Source organism: Dama dama, chromosome 9, assembly GCF_033118175.1.
Source record: "Dama dama isolate Ldn47 chromosome 9, ASM3311817v1, whole genome shotgun sequence".
Lineage (NCBI taxonomy): Eukaryota > Metazoa > Chordata > Mammalia > Artiodactyla > Cervidae > Dama > Dama dama.
Window position 1 is genome coordinate 41,327,102 of NC_083689.1, and position 20,506 is coordinate 41,347,607.

The window sequence follows — 20,506 nt, forward strand, 5'->3', positions numbered from 1 at the left end:
GAACATGGCACAATACCTTTATATAAACCACAAACACACTAGGCACTGATAAGTGTACAGACAGGAGAGGAATGTTCTAGAAGGATGCATATCAAACTGACAAGGAGCTGGGAAGAAGACCATGATGGAATAGTAGTCAAAGGAGACTTTTGCCTTTAATTTGCTTTTAAAGAACACAATTAAAAATAATTATACTATCACAAAGCACTCAAGACCACTTCTTTGTCACTGCTGGCCTGCCATCTCTTTCTCAAAGAGTGGTACCAAACTCTTCCTTTAGGGTCTTCAGCCCAGGGGTCTTCTGCCCCCTCAGCCCATTTTAACCAGCTGGGTGTGTCCCTCTGCCACAGTCCCCTCATGCTCCCCTCCCCATCACACCCCTAGAGGTAGCCCTGAGCCCTCATCGTCCATCTCAGCCTGGCCAAGCCCCATCTACAGATAGACGGGTGCAAGGAGCACCTGCTGGTCAAGCCCTGGACCATGCTTCAGAACTACTGCACAGACTTCTGGGTGGGTGACGTCACAGAGCTGCTTGTCCTCATGCTACCAGCGGGGCAGCCCTGGGGGCAGTCGGCCTGTTCACCCAGTGCCCAGGGTGAAGGCAGCGAGAGAGTACACGTTTGACCCCTCTGCAGCCCCCACCACCCCCATCCTACAGCCTTCACAGGCTGAGAGCGCAGGCGTGACCTCCTCAGGGATACGCAGGGGCCCTGGCCCATGGGGCTCCAAGCCTCTAAGAGAGAATCTGTCTCTTGTCCCCCTACTCTCCTTAACAGCCTTGGAGTACGGGATGGACACAGGGACCTTGGTTCTGAGCCAGGGTGGGGGCAGGGTAGAGGCCCTGGCTGCTCACCTGGAGCTGGGCTGCAAGTGCTGACGTGGCCGCGGTCTGGTGCTCCGGGGACAGCCACCCCACCCCCAAGGGCAGTGCAGGGTACACCCGGCAGGGGGCCTGGCCTGGTGGTCAGGTGACTGGGACTTCTGGGGGATTAAAGGCTGGAATGCAGCTTCCACAGGGAAACGAAGGCCCAGATAGGGAAGAACACACATGGTTGGTTACACTGAATCAAATGCAACCAGATCTGGGCACAGGACCCTAGCCCTGCACAACTGCAGGGGATGCCGTTCATGTCCACCATGGTCCTGAGGGTCCGAGAAGAAGGGACATGGACGTGTGTGTGTGTCCAGTGACTCCTGCAGGGGCTGAGCGAGGAGTGCTCTGTGACCGTCTCAGCTCCTATCTCCGAAGAACTGGCTTGTGTGTAGAGAGGGACAGAAAGCCAAGGAAAAGCCCCACTGAGCGTCCGACCTCCAGGCTGACCCGAAGTGCCAGTTGCCAGGAGGAAGCAGCCAACTAAGGTGGATGTGTCGAGGTAACCCCACCAGTGGAGGAGGAGGCCACCATCTTCCTGCCCCGTTGCCGAGGCGCCGAAGGAACACAGAACCTAGACCCCAAACCTGAAGCTTGGACGGTGGAACTAGAACTTGGGATCTGGAGCACAAAGCCTGGATCTGGGAACTGAAGCTCCGACCCAGAACAGGGAGCCAAGAGGGGAAAGCTGAACCTGGCATCTGGATCTGAAATTGGAGATGAGGACTCAGAACCTGGAGTCCAGAGCCAAGAACCAGAGCCCGGAGCTTGACATCTGATACCTAAAACTGGAGCCGGAGACCAGAACTCAGATCCCAGAGCCCACTTGGAGGCCAGAACCAGAGTGGGGACCCCAGAAATTGGAGACAAGCTCCACATCCAGACCATGGAGGCCAGGACCCGAAGTCTGAAGCCAACCCCCGAGCTTCAGGTCTGGAATCCAGAAGCCAGAGGCTGGGACCACCAGCTGTGAGTTCATAGCCTCCCATTCAGGCCTACTCCTGAGGCCAGCAGGAAGGGCATTGAGCTGGGGACACATAAGGAACAGAGCTGCAGGGGAAGAGGTGATTTCTGAGAAAAGCCCAAAGCGGCCTCAGCTCTTTCGGCCACAGACTTTGGCCTCGTCAGTCAATGAGTGACTGGTGACTGCGCCACCAGGATTAATCATTATACGGAGCACAAATCCCCCAAACAAGGACACAGCATCCTCAGGCCAGCCACCCCTGACCTGGACACAGAGGATCTAACACAGTCTTGGCCCTACTCTGGAAAGTGGGGCTCAGATGGAACAACATCTCTGGGCTCTGCCTGCTCTGTGCCGGTCAACTCAGATCAAAATCCAGCTCTCTATGAGAGGACCGTCAAGAGGACTGGGGAGGGAGGGATCACTCTGTTCCCAGAGGGAGGTGACAGGTGACCTCTACTGTGTCACTCAGCCTGCTGGTAAGAGTGGCTGCCTTGACCACAGATACAAAAATGAGGCATCCACGTGTGCAATGCACACTCATGCTGGGTCAGTGTGCAGTCTGGCTGGCCACATGCTGGGTCGGAATGTTGACGCCCGTATTCCCAGTGTCCAGCTCTGCACTGCCTCTGTGGGGCTTATATGTTGGTTGAATGAATCAATGTGGATGAGAAGAGGCACAAGTTTCCCAAACTGTGCTGATGGGAAACCCTGTTATGGTCATTAACCAGATCCCCTCAAAAAGTCCGGTTCAGGGCTTCCCTGGGGGCTCAGTGGTAAAGAATCCTCCTGCCGATGATCAAGACACAGTTTGATCCCTGATCTGGGAAGATCCCATATGCCGTGGAGCAACTAAGCCAGTGCGCCACAACTACTGAGCCTGTGCTCTTGAGTCTGGGAGCCGCAACTACTGAATCCCGTGTGCCCCAGAGCCCGTGCTCCACAACAAGAGAAGCCACCACAGTAAGAAGCCAGGCCACAGCAATGAGCAAGTAACCCCCGCTTGCCGCAAGTAGAGAAAAGCCCGAGCTGCAATGAAGACCCAGTGTGGTGCAGCGTTTAGTCCCTCAGTCGTGTCCGACTCTTTGAGACCCCATGGACTGGAATATTAGTTGTTCCTCCTTTGATTATTGTCAAACTTTAGGTCCCACAGAAAACTCATGTGAAGCAAACAGTGCGTATTTAAGGAGAAAATGAATCTCAACAGAGAACTGCAGAAATAGAGCTGGCTGTGCCGGATCCCAAGGCTCGCACTCTTTCTGATCCACACACTGGCTCTTGGTACCATTCTCCACTCCATTCAGCAATTATGCGACTCCTAGAGAGGCCCTTGTCATCCACGGGATGAAATTCCAAGTCTGTCACCTGCCCCATTCACGTTAGCTACGCTGTCTCTGCTCCTACCTGCTGCTCCTGCCCCTGCCCAGCACTGCCCCGGTTCAGCTCTCCCCGGTCACTCAGTCTGCCCTGTTCTCACCTTTCCTGACATCTCAGCAGTATTTGATCATGCTGACCAGGGTGTCTCTTTCAAAACGTGGGCGATCCTGGCTTCTGGGGCACCTGCTTTTCTGCTCTTCCTCCCGGTTCCTCCTGTACCTCGTCCTGTGTCCTCCCTCAAATTCAGGTGCTCAGCTGGGGGTCTCCTCACTGTGCCCACTCTCCCTGGGGGCATCTTCACCTGAGGCCATGCAGGCAGTAAGTCAAGTCACACCGGGCCCCCGAGCTGTGACCGGATGCTGGTCTAAAGGCTAGCAGGGACAGGATTTAAGAGCAACAGAGGTGACATGGTGAGATTTGTCTTTTGAAAGGTGGCTGGCAGTTTTTCTGGAGATTGGACTGTGGGGAGCCATCGGACAGAAAGCCTATTGCAGTAAGCCAGCTAAGAAATGGTGGCTAGGACAGGGAGGTGGCAGAAGGATTAGGGAGCTCCTGGAAAAGGAAAATTGGGAAAATAGGGGGATGGATCTGAGACAAGGAGGTGGCGGAGAACACATGTCAAAGATGCCTGCTCCTGGGGATTTCCCTGGTGGTACGGTGGCTAAGACTCCACACTCCCAATGCAGAGGGCCTGGGTTCAAGCCCCGGTCAGGGAACTAATCCCACATGCTTGCAACTAAGAGCTGGTGCAGCCAAATAAATAAATACATATTAAAAAAAAAAAAAAAGATGCCTGCTCCAGGTCTGGGTCTGGGTCTGTGTCTGGCCCATGTGCTGCTCACTGCGGTCAGAACATGCAGGAGGCCCCATGTAGGGGTTGGAGCACGACATGTGCTTCAGACCGGCAACTCCAACTGCTTGCACCAGAGACATCTCAGACACAGCAGTACAGTTCAGAACAGACAGATCTTGGCATCTTCCCTCTAAAACTGCTCCTCCTGGGTGCCTTTTCTCAGTGTGAGACACCGCCAACCACCCAGGCAACAGGTCCAGAGGTCTGGGGGAGGCCGTGGCTGGAGTAGAGGTGAGCAGACAGGGTGTGACTCACCATTCAGGGAACACACAGTCTGTCACAGACAGAGAGGAGGCAGGCTGTGAGCAGAAGCTGAGATGAGCAGAGGGGCTGAGAGGTTTAGGGGCTGGGGTGTGCCCACCTTCTCCACTGTTCTCAAAAGTCCCAAAGGCAGTTCTGATCACCTCTATGCTTTTGCTAGGGCTGTGGCAGCCCCATGCGTGTGGGCTCAGTCACTTCAGTCATGTCTGACTCTTTGTGAGCCCATGGACTGTAGCCCACCAGGCTCCTCTGTCCATGGGATTCTCCAGGTAAGAATCCTGCAGTGGGTTGCCATGCCATCCTCCAGAAGATCTTCCCGACCCAGGGATCGAACCTGCGTCTCCTGTATCTCCTGCACTGGCAGGCGGATTCTTTAGCTCTGAGCCACCGGGGAAGACCCAAGGAGCCCCATTCCCCCCCAAAATATTTTTGGAATTGATGGATGTCCACAGCATTTTGTAATTGTATCTCCTGTGAGCCATTTCATTAATAACTGCCTCCCCCTGCTAAACCCTGAGCTCCCTGAGGGCAGGGGAGGTAGGCTTCAAAACTGTCAACAATCCAAACCTTCTTAAAAAGGAGACGTGCCTCCAGTTCATAAGGAGCACCCTGGATACCGCTGCTCCTGCCCGGAGCCTGACTGGACCAGGCAGGAGAGAGGACCACGCCTGTGGGTGGGGTTCCCTGGAACCACTGTGGGTGGGGATGTTTGTACCCAGACAACCTCCAAACCCATCAGGGCCTCTGAGCTTAAGGATGACTCTAACTGCGTTTCCCTGGATAAGCAACACCCCTTCCACCCGTGCATGAACCCCAATCTTACCCAAATCACTTCCTCCAAGTAAGAGAGGTTCTAGAACACCCATGGGTTCAACATGTAAATTAGGGTTCATGACTGAATGTGATGCAATCACTAAAAACAATATGTGTGCTGAGTGTAAAGACAGAGGAAAAGGCTTGTGTTAGAATGTTAGATGAAAGAAAGCAAGATGCAGTCTTCTAGAGATAATCCAAAATAGGCACAGGGAAAAAGATGAAAGGCAATGTCTTAGACACCACAGGGATGTTTCTGGGTAACAGGATTGCTTTTATTTTCCTTTTGCTCTGAATGGAGACCCTTCTAGTAAGCACCTGGTGGCTGATTCCCTGCCTTAGTTCCTCTGAATCTTTCAGAACAAGCCATATGGCTTATCCTCCAAACCAGGGCACTTTGCAAAATGAAAGGGGACTCCGGGCCAACAGTCATAAATCAGACGTGGCTGGGCAAACCGGGATTCATAATCACTCTACTCAAAAGCAGTCCCAGCCACGCCTCCATCCCCCTCACCCTCGTGGGTTTTGTGGCCTGAACTACCATGGCCGCAGTGTGGCCGTGCTAGGATCCAAAGGCAGGTTGGCCTGTTTCCTTGCTCTTAGGCACTTCAATAGCCTATTGTGAACTCTATGCAGTGGATAATTCCACAGAGCTCTGCAAATAAAGCACTAATGTTAAAGAGGGAAGTGGACAAAAATGTCCATCCTCCTTGAAGGAAAACACTGGGTCTGTGTCACCTAAGATGTGTAAGATGTTGAGCAATCAGAGGGCTGTTGAGCCAAGAGCTGTTGACCTGAAACAGGGCTGAGAATCTAGAGAAGTTGGGACCATTTTTTTGGCAGGGACACTTCAGCCATCCTAGAAACAGTGAAAAGGGCATGAGAGCATGAAGAGAACAAACATGCTGAGGTTCTTTGTTCTAGGCACTGAGATGGGTCATTTAGCTCATTGAGTCCTACAGCTCCCAGACAAATCCATACTCGTGGCCATTTTATAAGTGAAGGAACTAGGGCTCAGAGAGGTGAGGACTTAGGATCCCAGGACCACTCAGGGAATGGACTGTTTCTTGGATCAAGAGAGAAGCTAGCTCTTGGCTCAGCATGGGATAAGAACTCAACTACTGTTCTTAGAAATGAATGGATAGACACGTAGCTGACTGGGTGGAAGTTAGGTTGCTCAGACAGTTGCCCAAGCTAGATCTTGAATGGAATTCACCAGTCCTGGATCTGATAAAATCTAAATCCCTTAGAAGAGAATCACATGTCCCTATGTGAATATGGGCCCCCAACTCAGGCTTCAAGGTCCTATAAAAGGGAAAGAAACTTTCAAAGACTCCCTGCATTTCAGGGACTCCTCAAGAGACCTCAGGTCATCATCAGCTTCTTGATCCAGAAGCCCAGCTGTGATATACCTCCCCTCCCACCCACCTCCCCAACACCAGTTGTTCTGCCCAAACATAACAACTGCTTGGGCAGACAATAAAGAATCCACCTGCAAAGCGGGAGACCTGAGTTCAATCCCTGGGTCGGGAATGATCCCCTGGAGAATGGAATGGCTACCCACTTCAGTATTCTTGCCTGGAGAATTCCATGGACTGTATATTCCATGGGGTCACAAAGAATACAACTAGGGCCTAACAATTTCAAATTTCAATAAAAAGCACCCCAGGAGTGCACACTCTCCTCTCTGTTCCTTTTCTTCCCAGTTAGATTCAGACCTCATCCTCTCTCACCTGGACCATCTTATCACCCTCTTACCTGGTCTCTCTGCTTCCAGACTCACTCCCCTTGCCTCATGCCAACCCTCCCACACCCAGGACCATTCTAAAATGCAGACCAGCCCTGCCCCATCCAGGTAGCGGCTTCACATTCTCTTGGGTCATATCTCAGATCTGGGGTCGTGGACCCCCCACGATTGAGCACTACACAGCCCCTTGGAGTTTGTCTTCTGTTGTTTCCTCCATCACACAGTCTCTCTCCTTTAAATGTCCCTAAGGACACCCAGAGGCAAAGCAAGTATAAAGTATGTTTGGGTTACCTCCTGGGGAGTACTGTCAGGCCAAGAATGAGGGAAAGAGGCCAGAGCCATGGCATCTCTGGGGACTCTGGGAATGAGGTGCCTGAGTGGCATCAGGATCTCTGCCTAGGGACACGGGATCATCTGTGCCCTCCTTGCTGGTTAAGTCACAGTTCAGGCTGGGTATCTGTGGGAGAGGAAAGAGCCTATTCACAGACTCCCCCTGCAGAGCTGACGATTAGCAATTAACCAGGAGGAATCTCTGGGATGAAGTTAATTGGGGAACAGAGGGAGGGAAGCTAGGATTCTAGGGACTTTGCCCTTGACCCAAAGGTATAAAGAGAAGGTCCCAGCTTCTCCTCAGGCTCCTAGGGCTTCCCTGAGCTGCTGGGCAGGAGCCGAAACACAGAACACCAAGGTGAGTCCAGAGTCCCCACATCCCAATCCCATCCCCATCTCAGCAGAAAATGGGCCGCTCACCTCTGTCCTTACTGTGCTCCCATTCCCATCCCCTGTAACATCTCGGTCCCAGCCCAGCCTGGCTCACTGCCTCAGAGTCTGTAGAATGGACTCATGCTCTTCCAGGGCTTGGAGTTCAGCTCTGCATGGTCCCCAACCTCAACAGTCAGGACCCTTGGAATAAGGTTGGGGGTAGAGGGTGGGGGTGCTGAAGTAGATGGGGGTACTCCCACCCCAACAGCCGCCTAGAACTCCTGGGGCAGTTCCAGGGGTCCTAAAGCAAATTGGAGACTTCCTAGACTTGGGGTCAGGGTGGGGACCCTCCTTAACTAAACCAGTCCTGGTTTGAGCCTCATACATGGCAGAAAGTCCCGTCAGTGTTTGTTTATTGCTGGGGCGGGGCGGGGGAGGGTAGGGATGGATAGGGAAAGAGGTGCACTTGTGAGGGTGAACCCCTGTACCTCTGGGACACCTCTGGTGGTACCTTCCTCTGTCATGAGAATGCTTGCTCCTGTTGCCACGTTCCATCGATCTGAGGGATTATTTCATTGACATCTGTTTCTCTGCTAGACTTTGAGCTTCCTGGGGGCAGAAGCTGTACCTGTTTAGCTAGCTGTACTCCAGCATCGAGCCCAGTGCCTTAGAAAGAGTAGATGCTCAATAAATACTTGCTGAATGAATGAATCCCCAAATCTGTGCTGAGCACCTGTGTGCCTCTTTGGGTGTGTGTGGTGGTGGAGGGTGTGCTTCACTGGGGGTGTGTTCGGGATCACACACCACGGGCATTTGTGCAAGCGGGTGTATGGGTGTGGATGTAGAGGGATGAGTGTGTGTCAGTTTCCGGGACACAGCAGTCATCACTCAGTGTTGCTATGCCTCTGACATGCAGGCCCACAGTGTGCACCTGAGATGATGTCTTACAGAGAGAAGCTGGGGGGCCGGGCTGTCTCCCCACTCCCCGTTCGTGGCGGGCACATGATGCATGGAGCGGCCTTTGCCTACGTGCCCAGCCCACAGGGTGAGTGCTACTCCCACCCCTGGACCCTGTTTGCCCTCTGTTGCATACGTCCCCACCCCGGAGGGAGGCCTCTAGCCCTCTGCCCAACCCCTCCAACCCTCTCTGGGAAATGGGGCCCCAGGGAAATCCTGATCAGCCTCGTTCCCCAGTCTTGCACAGGATTCCAGGGACCTCAGCCTATGGCTTCCCCAGCGTGGGCCCTATGGCCCTCCCAGAGCATGGCTGCCCCTACGGGGAGGTTGTGGAGCTCCATGACCCACTGCCTACCAAGCTGGCCCTGGAGGATGAGCGGAAGCCAGGTGGGCCTGGGTTGGGGTGGCAGGGGTGTTGGCGGTCATTGGCAGAACGCTCTAGCCCCTGTGCTCATGACTGCCCATCTCCAGAACCTGGCCTGGTCCAGAAACTGCGCTGGGCTGGCGTGACGCTCCTCAAGGTTCCGCTGATGCTTTCCTTCCTCTATCTCTTCGTCTGCTCCCTGGATGTGCTCAGCTCGGCCTTCCAGCTGGCTGGAGGTAGGGCGGAGGGGAGGGGGCCAGGGAAGGGGCCCAAAGCATCTCGGACAATGCTGGCTTATGTTCGCCAGGGAAGGTGGCTGGTGACATCTTCAAGGACAACGCCATCCTGTCCAACCCGGTGGCGGGCCTGGTGGTGGGGATCCTGGTGACTGTGCTGGTACAGAGTTCCAGCACCTCCACATCCATCGTGGTCAGCATGGTTTCCTCTGGCTGTGAGTTGGCCCACCAGGGTCAGGGAGAGTGCGGGGGGTGGGGGTGGTTCGATGCTGGACCTGGGGCTCTGGGTGGGAATAGCAGGAGACAGGGGCAGAGGACAATGGGCAGCTCTGGCATCTCCCACTCTATTCTCCAAAGTGTGGCCTCGAGTCTCAGCCAGGTGGGGTGCCCAGGAGCTGGGAAGGGTGGCAAGTGGAGAGTACAGGCCCAGGAAGGCTCACCTCCATGTCACCACACAGTTACTCATTCCATCAGTTGGGGGGACAGAACCAGAGGAATCAGAGAAACAGAACCTGCTGGAGGTATAGAGACATCTACGATTTATCGCCAGGAACTGACTGTCGCGATTGCGAGGCAGGCTGGGCAGGCCATGGGGAAGGGCAGGCCAGAACTCACAGGCAAAAGCCGATACTGCAGGGCACAGGTGGAATTTCCTCTCGGGGCAGCCTTAGTTTTGCTCTTGGGGCCTTTCATCTCACTGGATGAGGCCCACCCAGATTACTGAGGTTAATCTCATTTCCTTAAGGTCAACTGATGGTTGAGGGAAATCACAGCAACATCTAGATCAGAGTTGCATTGAGTAACTGGGTACTAGCCAAGCTGATACATGAAACTGACATCACACTCAGGTACATATGTGCACACACAAGCACAGAGGCACAATTGCATATAGGACCCGTGTCCTCATGGACACGTACCCACACACACATTCACATATTCACAGGGGCAGTATGCATATGTGAACGTCAGTTTACATGCATGCACACAGCACATGCCCCTTGTACCTGTGATGCCAAGGCTGAGCAGAGTCAGCAGCATGGCAGGAATGCCTGCTGGGGCGGGGATGTGGGCAACGGGTCTGACAGGAGGAACTGTGGGGGCAGGAGTTGGGTGGCAGCCCCTCCCAGTTTCTGCCTTCTTCTACCAGTGCTGGAGGTGAGCTCTGCCATCCCCATCATCATGGGCTCCAACATCGGCACCTCCGTCACCAACACCATCGTGGCCCTGATGCAGGCGGGGGACAGAACTGACTTCCGGCGGTGAGGGGGGAGTGGTGAGGGGCCTGTCCTTGTTGGGGGAGGGTGGTCCCCCATGCCAGGAGCCCCTAGTCGGAGCGTCTCCTGGCTTCAGCCTGCCCTTCAATGTGGCCTCCCTGCCCAGGGCTTTCGCGGGGGCCACCATACACGACTGCTTTAACTGGTTGTCAGTTCTGGTGCTGCTGCCCCTGGAGGCTGCCACGGGGTACCTGCACCACATCACTCGACTTGTGGTGGCCTCCTTCAACATCCGCAGCGGCCGCAATGCCCCTGACCTGCTCAAGATCATCACGGAGCCCTTCACTAAGCTCATCATCCAGGTAGAGGCAGGGCGGGCGTGGGGTGGGGCCCTGGGGGATCGTAGGACCTCACCCTCACACCCATCGCCCACACTGCCCACAGCTGGACAAGTCTGTGATTACCAGCCTTGCCTCGGGGGACGAGTCCCTGAGAAATCACAGCCTCATCCGGGTCTGGTGTTACCCAGACCCCACAGAGGTGAGTACCGGGTCCAGCCTCAGTGAGAAGACTCCCTCTCCAGACAGCTGACTGCTAGAGTCATGGTCTGTTTAAAAGCTCCGTAGAGACCTTGGCAATCCTTTAGCTTGGGAGGACAGGCAGGGGACACTTTTGCTGGGATACTGTACCTGTGGCGGATATTGCTACACCCTCCCAGCCTCACACCAGCTTTAGGCAGCCATTGCTAATCAATTAGAGTTAGCATATCATTGAATTAGCCCAGATATCAGTTCTCAAAATGTGGGCCAATGGCACACCTATCACCTGGGAACCCACTAGAGACAAAGTATCTGGCCCTTTCCTAGACCCACTAAATTAGAACAAAAAAAAAAAAAAAATCTGGTGGCACCCAGCAGTCTACATTTCAACAAGCCCACTAGTTGAAGAACCACTGATTTGGCTCAACTCCGTGGTTTCACAGGTAAAGAAATAGGCTCCAAGAGGCTAGAAAACCCTTTAGAGCTTATTTTACTGCTTCAAGGCCCCGAGCGTGGGTCTTGCAGTCTAGGGCTGTCTCTCCCCATTGGGATCTAGGGAGTTGCTTAGTGACAGCTCTGCCGTGTTTGGGGGCCCAGGTAATGTGCAGAGAAGGGTAGGGAGAGAGTGCTACAAGGATGCCTGAGAAAACCAAGACCAACAGGGAACCAGCCCAGGAGCAGGGCAAGCAGGCCATGGAGACCTCACTGGAGACACTGGTACTGATACTGGGTTCCTTCTGCCGGAGACTGCCGCAGGCCGGTGTCCCCTTGTCCTGTGTGTTCTTCCTGCTGTTTCCTGGCTTCTCACGCCGGGGATGAGGCTCCGTTTGGATCAGTTGGACACTCATTGACCAGCCATCATACCAGGCTAACAAGGAAGCAGGCAATTACCGCGCTTTCTCATTCAGCCATCAAAAAAGGAAAATGCTTCATCAAAACCATAATCCACAGTATCTACTTCCCCTTGATTGTGACATACAAGAAGTAACACCATTGAGAACGAAAGACGAGGAAACAGCACAGCTTCTTCCCTCCCTACTTGATGTTCCCGGACTTTATCCCAGCGTGAACAGAGAACATTCTTTCAACCGGCCCTGCAAGCTTCCTTTGCATCTGAGTGGCACACAGCTCCAACTCAGTGCTGAGTGTTCAGGCAGTTTGAGATCAAAAAGCGCATGCGGACAGCTTTTACAGTGGCTTTATGACCCCACTAACACGTCTCTCCTTCTCACAAGCACCCTGGGCACTCTCCGAGAGCTCTGAATCACTAAAATCCCCTCTGCTTCACTGCAAACCCTGAAAGACCAGAGTCACACACTTTGATCAAAAAGCGAGCTGTGGAAAGGATTTCCTCAGCCGTGGTGATCCTCTCTTACTGAAATCCCCACCGCCTGCCTGCAGCTGCATTCGGCCAGTCTCCCTTTGCAGGATGCAAACGGGGCCCTCACCTGATGGAACCCTCAGTGATGCTGGTGAGGCGGACATGATCCACCTGGAACCTGAGGTCCAGCGACCAGAAGCAAGCTGCCCTGTTCCTTGTCTTCACACGTTCCTCTATGGCTCCTGCTACCACTCGCCCGCTCACTGGTTTCTCACCCCAGCCCTCCTGGGGAAACCTTTCCTTGACAGCAGGGTCCATACACAATTTCCTTGGCCTGGAGAGTAGCAGGGGGTGGGAGGTAAGCTCCCAGTTCTGGCCCTCTCTCTGAGTCCCCTCAGGAAAGTGGCTCATAATCATGTGCCCTGGCAGCTCCTCCTGCACATTTTTCCTTTGGCCACTGAGTCTCCCTGTTCCCTTCTGACCTGTTCTCACTGCCTCCAGCTTTCACCAAGCCAGGCCCAACCTCGCCTGAGCCAGCCTCCAGGGCACCTATCTGATTGGCAGTCTGGGATTCTCCAGATGGTGAAAGAAAAAGCCAGAGGTGGTATTAGTATTCCAACAACTGTTGATGCTCAGGGGGTCCTGACACTGTCCTGGGAATTACCTTCTTGTGTGGTCACCCTGTGGATTGTCAACCCTACATGCATGGATGAAAGAAGCTTCTTCCAAAGACTTGCAACCTGGGAGGCAGGGATTATCACAACCCCATTTTAAAAAGTTTATTTACTTTTTGGCTGTGGTGGGTCTTCGCTGCTGCACGTGGGCTCTCTCTAGTTGCGGTGAGCGGGGGCTATGCTCTAATTGTGGTGTGTGGGCTTCTTACTGTGGTGGCTTCTCTTGTTGCAGGGCACGGGCTCTGGGTGTGCTGGGCCTCAGTAGTTGTAGCTCGATGGCTCAGTAGTTGTGATGCAGAAGCTTAGTTGCTCTGCAGCACGTGGGATCTTAGTTCCAGGACCAGGGACCCAATCTGTGTCCCGTGCCTTGGCAGGCAGATTCCTAACCACTGGACCAACAGGAAGTCCCTCACAACCCCATTTTAAACAGGCTCAGACAGGTTTGTCCAAGTCTATGCAACTGAGGGGGGGCCAAAGTCCTGGCAGAAACTACACCCCACACTCCTGACTCTCCATTTCGACTTCTCTTCCAGATGTATATCCCACCCTATGTGTCCATTGCCCACTCTGCCTATCGGGCATGAATGCCACGAGGTGACCACAGCCACTTGGAGACCCTCCGGGGTGATAGGTAGGGCTGTAAAAGTGAATTCTCCGCTTTGCCACCAGATGGCGCCACTAGCACAGCACTCACGCTCTGCTTCCAGAAAAGCAAAGACCCTAGAACACCCCCTTCTCCTGGAGGAGAGGCTGCAGTACAGGCCTGAACACTGCGCTATTTCCCCACCCCACCTCCTGCCAGGGTCGGGGGGGGGGGGGGGGGGTAGAATTCTTGGAGCTCACATCCCTCTGTGAGCTTAATCTGGTGGCTCAGATGGCGAAGAGTCTGCCTGCAATGCAGGAGACCTGGGTTCAATCCCTGGGTTGGGAAGATCCTCTGGAGAAGGAAATGGCAACCCACTCCAGTATTCTTGCCTGGAGAATCCCATGGACAGAGGAGCCTGGAGGGCTACAGTCCGTGAGCTCACAAAGAGTTAGACATGACTGACAGCTAACGCTTTCACATTTTCAGTTGCCAGAGGTCTCCTTGGTTTGGGTTGTCTCTTCAGGTACATAAATTCCACACTTTCTTTTTCCAGATTTCTCACAACTAGCCCCTAGGGAGAAGTGGGCTACATTATGGACTGCACGCTGCAGACAAGGAAACGGAGGCTCAGAGAGGTTTCAAGTTTGGTCCAGTGTCACACAGCAGGGAGTGCTCAGCTGGGGTTTGAGCACAGCTCTTTTCTTATCCCGCTTTAGAGAAAACAGGCTCAGCGAGGTGGCATGACCTGCGCAAGGTAGTTGGGATAAAAAGCAGGACTGAACTCAGATCTGCCTGATAGCAAACACCTGGCTCCCTCCCAGTTACCATTGCTTTCCCAGCAGGCTTTTGCAATCAAGCCCATCAGAGACCATTTTCTCTGATTTCTCAGCCTGTGATTATGGCCGAGGCTTGAAGGTGCTCCAGGGCTCTGGTATGGGTGCACAAATGAGTGTGCTGCCCCACTCAAGGGAGTACATGCCGCTAAAATAAGCCCCGACTCAAAGTCATGTGCCAGAAATAGTTCTTATCTCTAACAAGTGTGTGTTAGTCACTCAGTCACTCACTCTGACTCTTTGCAAACCGCATGGACTCTAGCCCACCAGGCTCTTCTGTTCATGGAATTCTCCAGATAAGAATACCAGAGTGGGTTGCCAATTCCTTCTCTAGGGGATCTTTCCAACCCAGGGATTAAACCCTGGTCTCCCACATTGCAGGCAGATTCTTTATCTTCTGAGCCACCAGGGAAGCCCATCTCTAACATCTTTACATGACACAATTTAGAATAAAACATAAAAGAGCTGTAAACCCAAGTGCCATACCCCACTTGAGCCCCTCCCCCCAGCACCCAGGGAGGTCAGAGGGGTGTGAGCTGCTGACCCCCTAGGGAGAATGGGATCAGCGTCTATACCAGCTCCCACAGGTGGCAGAATGTGGTGACGGACGCTGTGGTTCTTGCATTTTGCTGGGGGCCCAAGGAGTCACTACCCCTTTCCAGGACCCAAGTCGTCCTTCGTGACATGGCTTTTCTGAAGCCAAGCCTGGCCCACTTTCTCCTTTCACTGACAGGATCCTGGGGGAAAGATAAGGAGCCTTAGGTTGCATTTTTAAAAAAGAACTCCTTAGGGAATTCCCTGGCAGTCCAGGGACTAGGACTCCACACTTTCACTGTCAAGGGCCTGGGTTTGATCCCTGGTCAGGGAACTAAGATCCCACAAGCTGTGCCAGGAAAAAAAAAAAATTCCTAACTTAAGAAGGCTACAAAGGAGTGGTCCCCAGGCCAGACTGGCCTTCACAGAATTGTAAAGTACATCTTGAAGTGGTTGCCAACATTTACAGATTGGAAGATTTTATCTACATGTTTAGAGTTGTGGCTTCTCTTGTAAAAGCAGGCCCTTTGGCTGAGCTGGGCTGCATCTCTGGACGCTGACAGTGGCCTGGAGTTCAGCAGCTGCCCTTTAGGCCCATCACGCTTCCCAACAACTCCACACAACCTGAGCCCCTCGTCTAGGCTGCCTGCCTGGCCCTGGGCCCTCTGAGTAAAGAAACCTCCCCAGGAACCCTCTCCTCTTCACTGACATTAGTTGGGGAGGGAAGAAATATTGGGCCTGGACCCTCTGCTCCATCCTCTCTGGACAAGGAATTGAGGAAAACTCCAGAACTTGGGCAAGATGCCTGAGGGGAGAGGATGGGGCAAGGATACCAGGGAAGAGGGGGGCACTGAGGCAGGGATTGATAATAAATGATGGAAAAGGGAGAGTTTTCAGAAGTGGGCTATGGTCAGCAGCATCCAGGGCCCAGGAGAGGTGGGAGAAACATGGACAAGACGCCCTCTGATCAGGAGGCCCCTGCAGGCCCCGGTGAGAGCCAGATCAGTGAGCTGATGGAGTAGAGTATTCTGAGGGCCAACTGCAGCCAGACTCTCCTGTGGTAGATGTTTCACCCCCATTTCATCACTAGAGGAAGCAGAGGGCAGGCAAAGCACCCAGGGGCAGGTAGTCACAGGGACCACCTGTATCCTCTCCATCCCTCATCTCTCCCTACCCCCCATTTTAGCCCCAGTCACAGAACGCATGTTCCTAAACTTGCTATGTCAATCTCAGCCATGAAATTAAGATGCTTGCTCCTTGGAAGAAAAGCTATGACCAACCTTGACAGCATATTAAAAAGCAGGGACATTAGTTTGCTGACAAAGGTCCATATAGTCAAAGTTAGTTTTTCCAGTAGTCATGCATGGATCGAGAGTTGGGCCATAAAGAAAACTGAGTGCCGAAGAACTGATGCTATAGAACTGAGGTGTTGGAGAAGATTCTTGAGAGTCCCTTGGGCTGCAAGGAGATCAAACTATTCAATCCCAAAGGAAACCAGTCCTGAGTGTTCATTGGAAGGACTGATGCAGAAGCTGAAGCTCCAATATTTTGGCCACCTGATTCGAAGAACTGATTCATTAGAAAAGACTCTGATGCTGGGAAAGATTGAAGGCAGGAGGAGAAGGGGACGACAGAGAATGAGATGATTGGATGGCATCCCCGACTCGATGGACATGAATTTAAGCAAGCTCTGGGAGTCGGTGATGGACAGGGAAGCCTGGCGTGCTGCAGTCCATGGGGTCGCAAAGAGTCAGATACGACTGTGCAACCGAACTGAACTGACCTCTTCTCTTAATCTAGGTTCCCACTCCTATGCCCAGGGCAGAGGCCAACACCAGCCGGATGGTCAGAAATGCCACCCTGGAGAAATGTGAGTACCCCTAGTATGGGAGATGTCCAGCCCAGCAGGGAAGAGCCTGGCAGAGGCAGGGCCATCTTCCACCTGGCCACTGCTGCTTCCAGCCCAGAAGGACAGCTGTTGGCCAGCCTAGCTCCTGGGCTGGGGTCAGGCTCTCATGTAGAGGTTGAAGGAACACGAGGCTCTGAGTCCAAGAGGGTGGCAAAGGTTGGGGGCTGGGAGCTGGACTGAGGGGACAGCAGTTTGATACCACTCCCCCACCCCACAGGCAACCACATCTTTGTGGACACGGGGCTGCCTGACCTGGCTGTGGGGCTCATCCTGCTGGCTGGCTCCCTGGCCCTCCTGTGCACCTGTCTCATCCTCCTTGTCAAGATGCTCAACTCTCTGCTCAAGGGCCAGGTGGCCAAGGTCATTCAGAAGGTTATCAACACTGGTGAGCCCCAAGCAGTGGGTGGGCAGGCCCCAGGACGGGCCTTCTGGATCTTGTTAATCCTTCCACTGCCATACTGTGTGATCTGGGTAAAGCCCTACCATCTTTGAGCCTCAGTTTCCCCATGTGAACAAAGAAGAGGTTGGACTGGGTGATATATGAGGTCCCTGAGATGCTGACAAGCTGGGAATCTGTGGCTGCTTCCGTTTTAGCAGGTGGCTCCAAAGGGATTCCCAGAGGCCATTGTTTGATTCAATTAACAAATAGTCATCAAGTCCCCTCTGTGTGCCAAGCAGAGAGTGGTGTGAGGGATACAGAGGTGAGCCTCACAGAGATGCCTCTTGTCCTCAGGGGGCTCACAGCACACACGGGTAGACAGCAAAAAAAAAAAAAAAAAAAATGATCGAGGGGGGATAAATTCAGATGAAAGAGAACAGGAACTGCCAAACAGAAAGCAAAAACAGCAAATAGAGTATGGACGAGTTGCTTTTGATTGGGGGTCAGTGGTTTCTGCGCAGAGGTGACATTTGAGCAGAGACCTAAATATGAAGCAGTCAGACGTGGCCGAAGAGCTTTTTGAGTGGAGGGAACAGTACATGCAAAGGCTCTGAGGCAGGACTTGGCTGGGTAGGCTTGTGGCCCAGATAGGTGACCAGCCCTGCGGTGGGAGCTCGGTGAGTGAGGTGGACAGAGGCAGGAAGAGGTCAGCGAGGTAACAGGGCCCTGCAGGCTGCACTTAGAGCCTGGACTTGATCCAGGGCGATGGGGGCACTTAGGGGTTTGGGCAGTGACATTATCTGACTTTCATTTAGGCCTCATGTTGAGCTTTGGGGACCCCACCTGGCATGAGCAGAGGCCGTATGACAAATGCTGGAATAGGGGCATTTGTGGATCTGTGGGAGTTCAGAGGAAGGAGAAGCAAAGTCTGCCTGGGAGCTGGGGTCAGGGAGGGCTCTCCAGCGGCAGTGATACCCACGCTGAGTCCTGAGCATGAATATTTAGGAGTGAGGAAGCTATCCCAGGCAGAAGGAACAAGGGAGCAAAAGTATGATGGAAGCAGGCTAAAAAGGGTCTTCAATCCAAGATCAAGGAAGACCAGGAGAAGCTGCCGCAGTTGAGCAGGAGACTGACAAGGTGTCACTTGGAAGCTGGCATCGGAGACCTCCTCCCCAAGAAACGTCCCCGCCCCTCTCAATCCCCTCCCCCTGATCCTACTCTGATGTCTGATGGTTTCCTCGCAGACTTTCCCAGCCCCTTCACCTGGGCCACAGGCTACTTTGCCATGGTGGTAGGGGCCAGCATGACCTTTGTTGTCCAGAGCAGTTCTGTGTTCACCTCAGCCATCACCCCACTCATTGGTGAGTCCTCACATGGAGGCAGGGTCAGGTGGGGTGGGGCCGGCAGGGAAAGGCTAAAGGAGGGAGCTGGGGAGCCCGTGTCCTCTCCTCTGCCCCCAGGCCTCGGTGTGATCAGCATTGAGCGCGCCTACCCGCTCACACTGGGCTCCAACATCGGTACCACCACCACAGCCATACTGGCTGCCCTGGCCAGCCCCCGGGAGAAGCTGTCCAGCGCTTTCCAGGTGAGCTTGGGAGAGGAGCCCTGCCAGAGGGAGGACAGGGCTAGGACTGGCACTGGAAGCCTGACCCAATGTACACAGTGTGTACCAAACAGTTTTGATTGCCTAGTAGGGGGCACCTGCTATGCCAGACTCTATGGAAATCATATGGGTAAAGTATACCTCATGCCACCGTCAAGACCTTAGAGTCTAACAAGGGAGACATTACTGAGAACACAGAGTCAGATGCGACTGAACGTGTGCGCATGCACACATGCCAATCAATGAACAAGAGTCAGCGGGATTCACCTTCTAAGGAAGGGGTGCTGTTAAGAGGGGGCCTGGCTCCATCTGGGGGATCAAGGACTGAGGGGCAGACAGCAAAGAGGCTGCTCTTCTAGGAGCAAAGGAGTAACGGATAAGCCAGGATGTTGCTCACTCAGGAGGCCAGAGCTTCTGAACCAGAAATCAGTATGAATCTTTCAGCTCCTGGATCCGAATGGGATCTGCTGGGGAACTCCTGAGAGAGGGGTTAGTGAGGGGAAATGTGGAGGGTTTAGGGCAGCAGTTATGTACCCACTGGTCCAGAAGTGTACCAGTGTTTCACTGGGGGCATGCTAGCCCTGAGTGCTGACTTTCCTGCTGCCCAGAGCTGGTGGTCCCCTGTGATCTAATCCTGACTCGGGAGCTAGGGCCCGTGCCCGCCTCCACCCCTCTGCCCTCTCCCCTGCAGATTGCCCTCTGCCACTTCTTCTTCAACATCTCTGGCATCCTGCTGTGGTACCCCGTGCCCTGCACGCGCCTGCCTATCCGCATGGCCAAGGCGTTGGGCAAACGCACGGCCAAGTATCGCTGGTTCGCTGTCCTCTACCTCCTCCTGTGCTTCCTGCTGCTGCCCTCGATGGTGTTTGGGCTCTCCATGGCAGGCTGGCGGGCGATGGTAGGTGTGGGCGCACCCTTCGGGGCCCTGCTGGCCTTCGTGGTGCTTGTCAGCGCGCTGCAGAGTCGCAGCCCCGGGTGCCTGCCCAAGTGGCTGCAGACGTGGGACTTCCTGCCCCCATGGATGCACTCCCTGAAGCCCCTGGATCGCCTCATCACCCGCGCCACCCTGTGCTGCGCCAGGCCCGAGCCCCGCTCACCCCCACTGCCCGCCAGGGTCTTCCTGGAGGAACTGCCCCCTGCCACACCCTCCCCCCGCCTTGCCATGCCCCATCACCACAACGCCACCCGTCTCTAGGTTCCAGCCCAGACGGCTGCCTGGAGCCAGAAGGGGCCTGTGTCTGAGATTTCCCAGGGTGCAAGGGCAGAGGGGTGCATCTGGGCATGCGCCAGTGCTTGTACAGGTCCTGGGAGGTCTCGGCTGACGCAGCTGAGAGTCAGTGTATGTGCACATGTGGGGACGCCGCATGCCAACTGCAAGGTATCTGGGTATGATTCTGAGTCCTTTGCATATGTATTTGGAAGCCCTGAACTTGTGTCCCTGTGTACACGCAACTCTGACTGGGCTGGGTGGGAGTGAGGGTGAGTCCATGTGTGTGACCTACAGCTGTTTGCTGGGGCAAAGATGTGGGTGCCTGAGTCACTGCCTGAATTCTCACCCCCTCCCTGCCACTTTCCTTCCTCCATGATACCATTCTCCTCATCCTCACCCAGGGTTCCTGCATCTCCACTACAAGCCCCTTCCTAACACTGCCTGATTAAAAAGAAAAGAAAGAAATGAAACTCTCATTGTGCACTTGGAAATCTGCTTGCTCTCCATCTGGAGGGGAGGAACAGATCATGGTTTGGGGCTCAGCAGTACTGTCTCCCCT

At 54.0% G+C, this 20,506-nt stretch overlaps 1 protein-coding gene across 1 annotated transcript; it reads left to right on the forward strand.

The window, feature by feature from the left end:
* The first annotated feature begins 8,524 nt into the window (after positions 1 to 8,524).
* SLC34A1 (solute carrier family 34 member 1) lies at positions 8,525 to 19,932 on the forward strand. Its single transcript, XM_061149339.1, has 12 exons — positions 8,525 to 8,633; positions 8,783 to 8,932; positions 9,017 to 9,145; positions 9,217 to 9,360; positions 10,293 to 10,404; positions 10,526 to 10,721; positions 10,804 to 10,899; positions 16,647 to 16,716; positions 16,973 to 17,140; positions 18,379 to 18,495; positions 18,595 to 18,719; positions 19,429 to 19,932. The coding sequence occupies exons 1-12, from the start codon at positions 8,525 to 8,527 to the stop codon at positions 19,930 to 19,932; spliced, it is 1,920 nt and encodes a 639-aa protein (XP_061005322.1).
* The last annotated feature ends 574 nt before the right edge of the window (positions 19,933 to 20,506 follow it).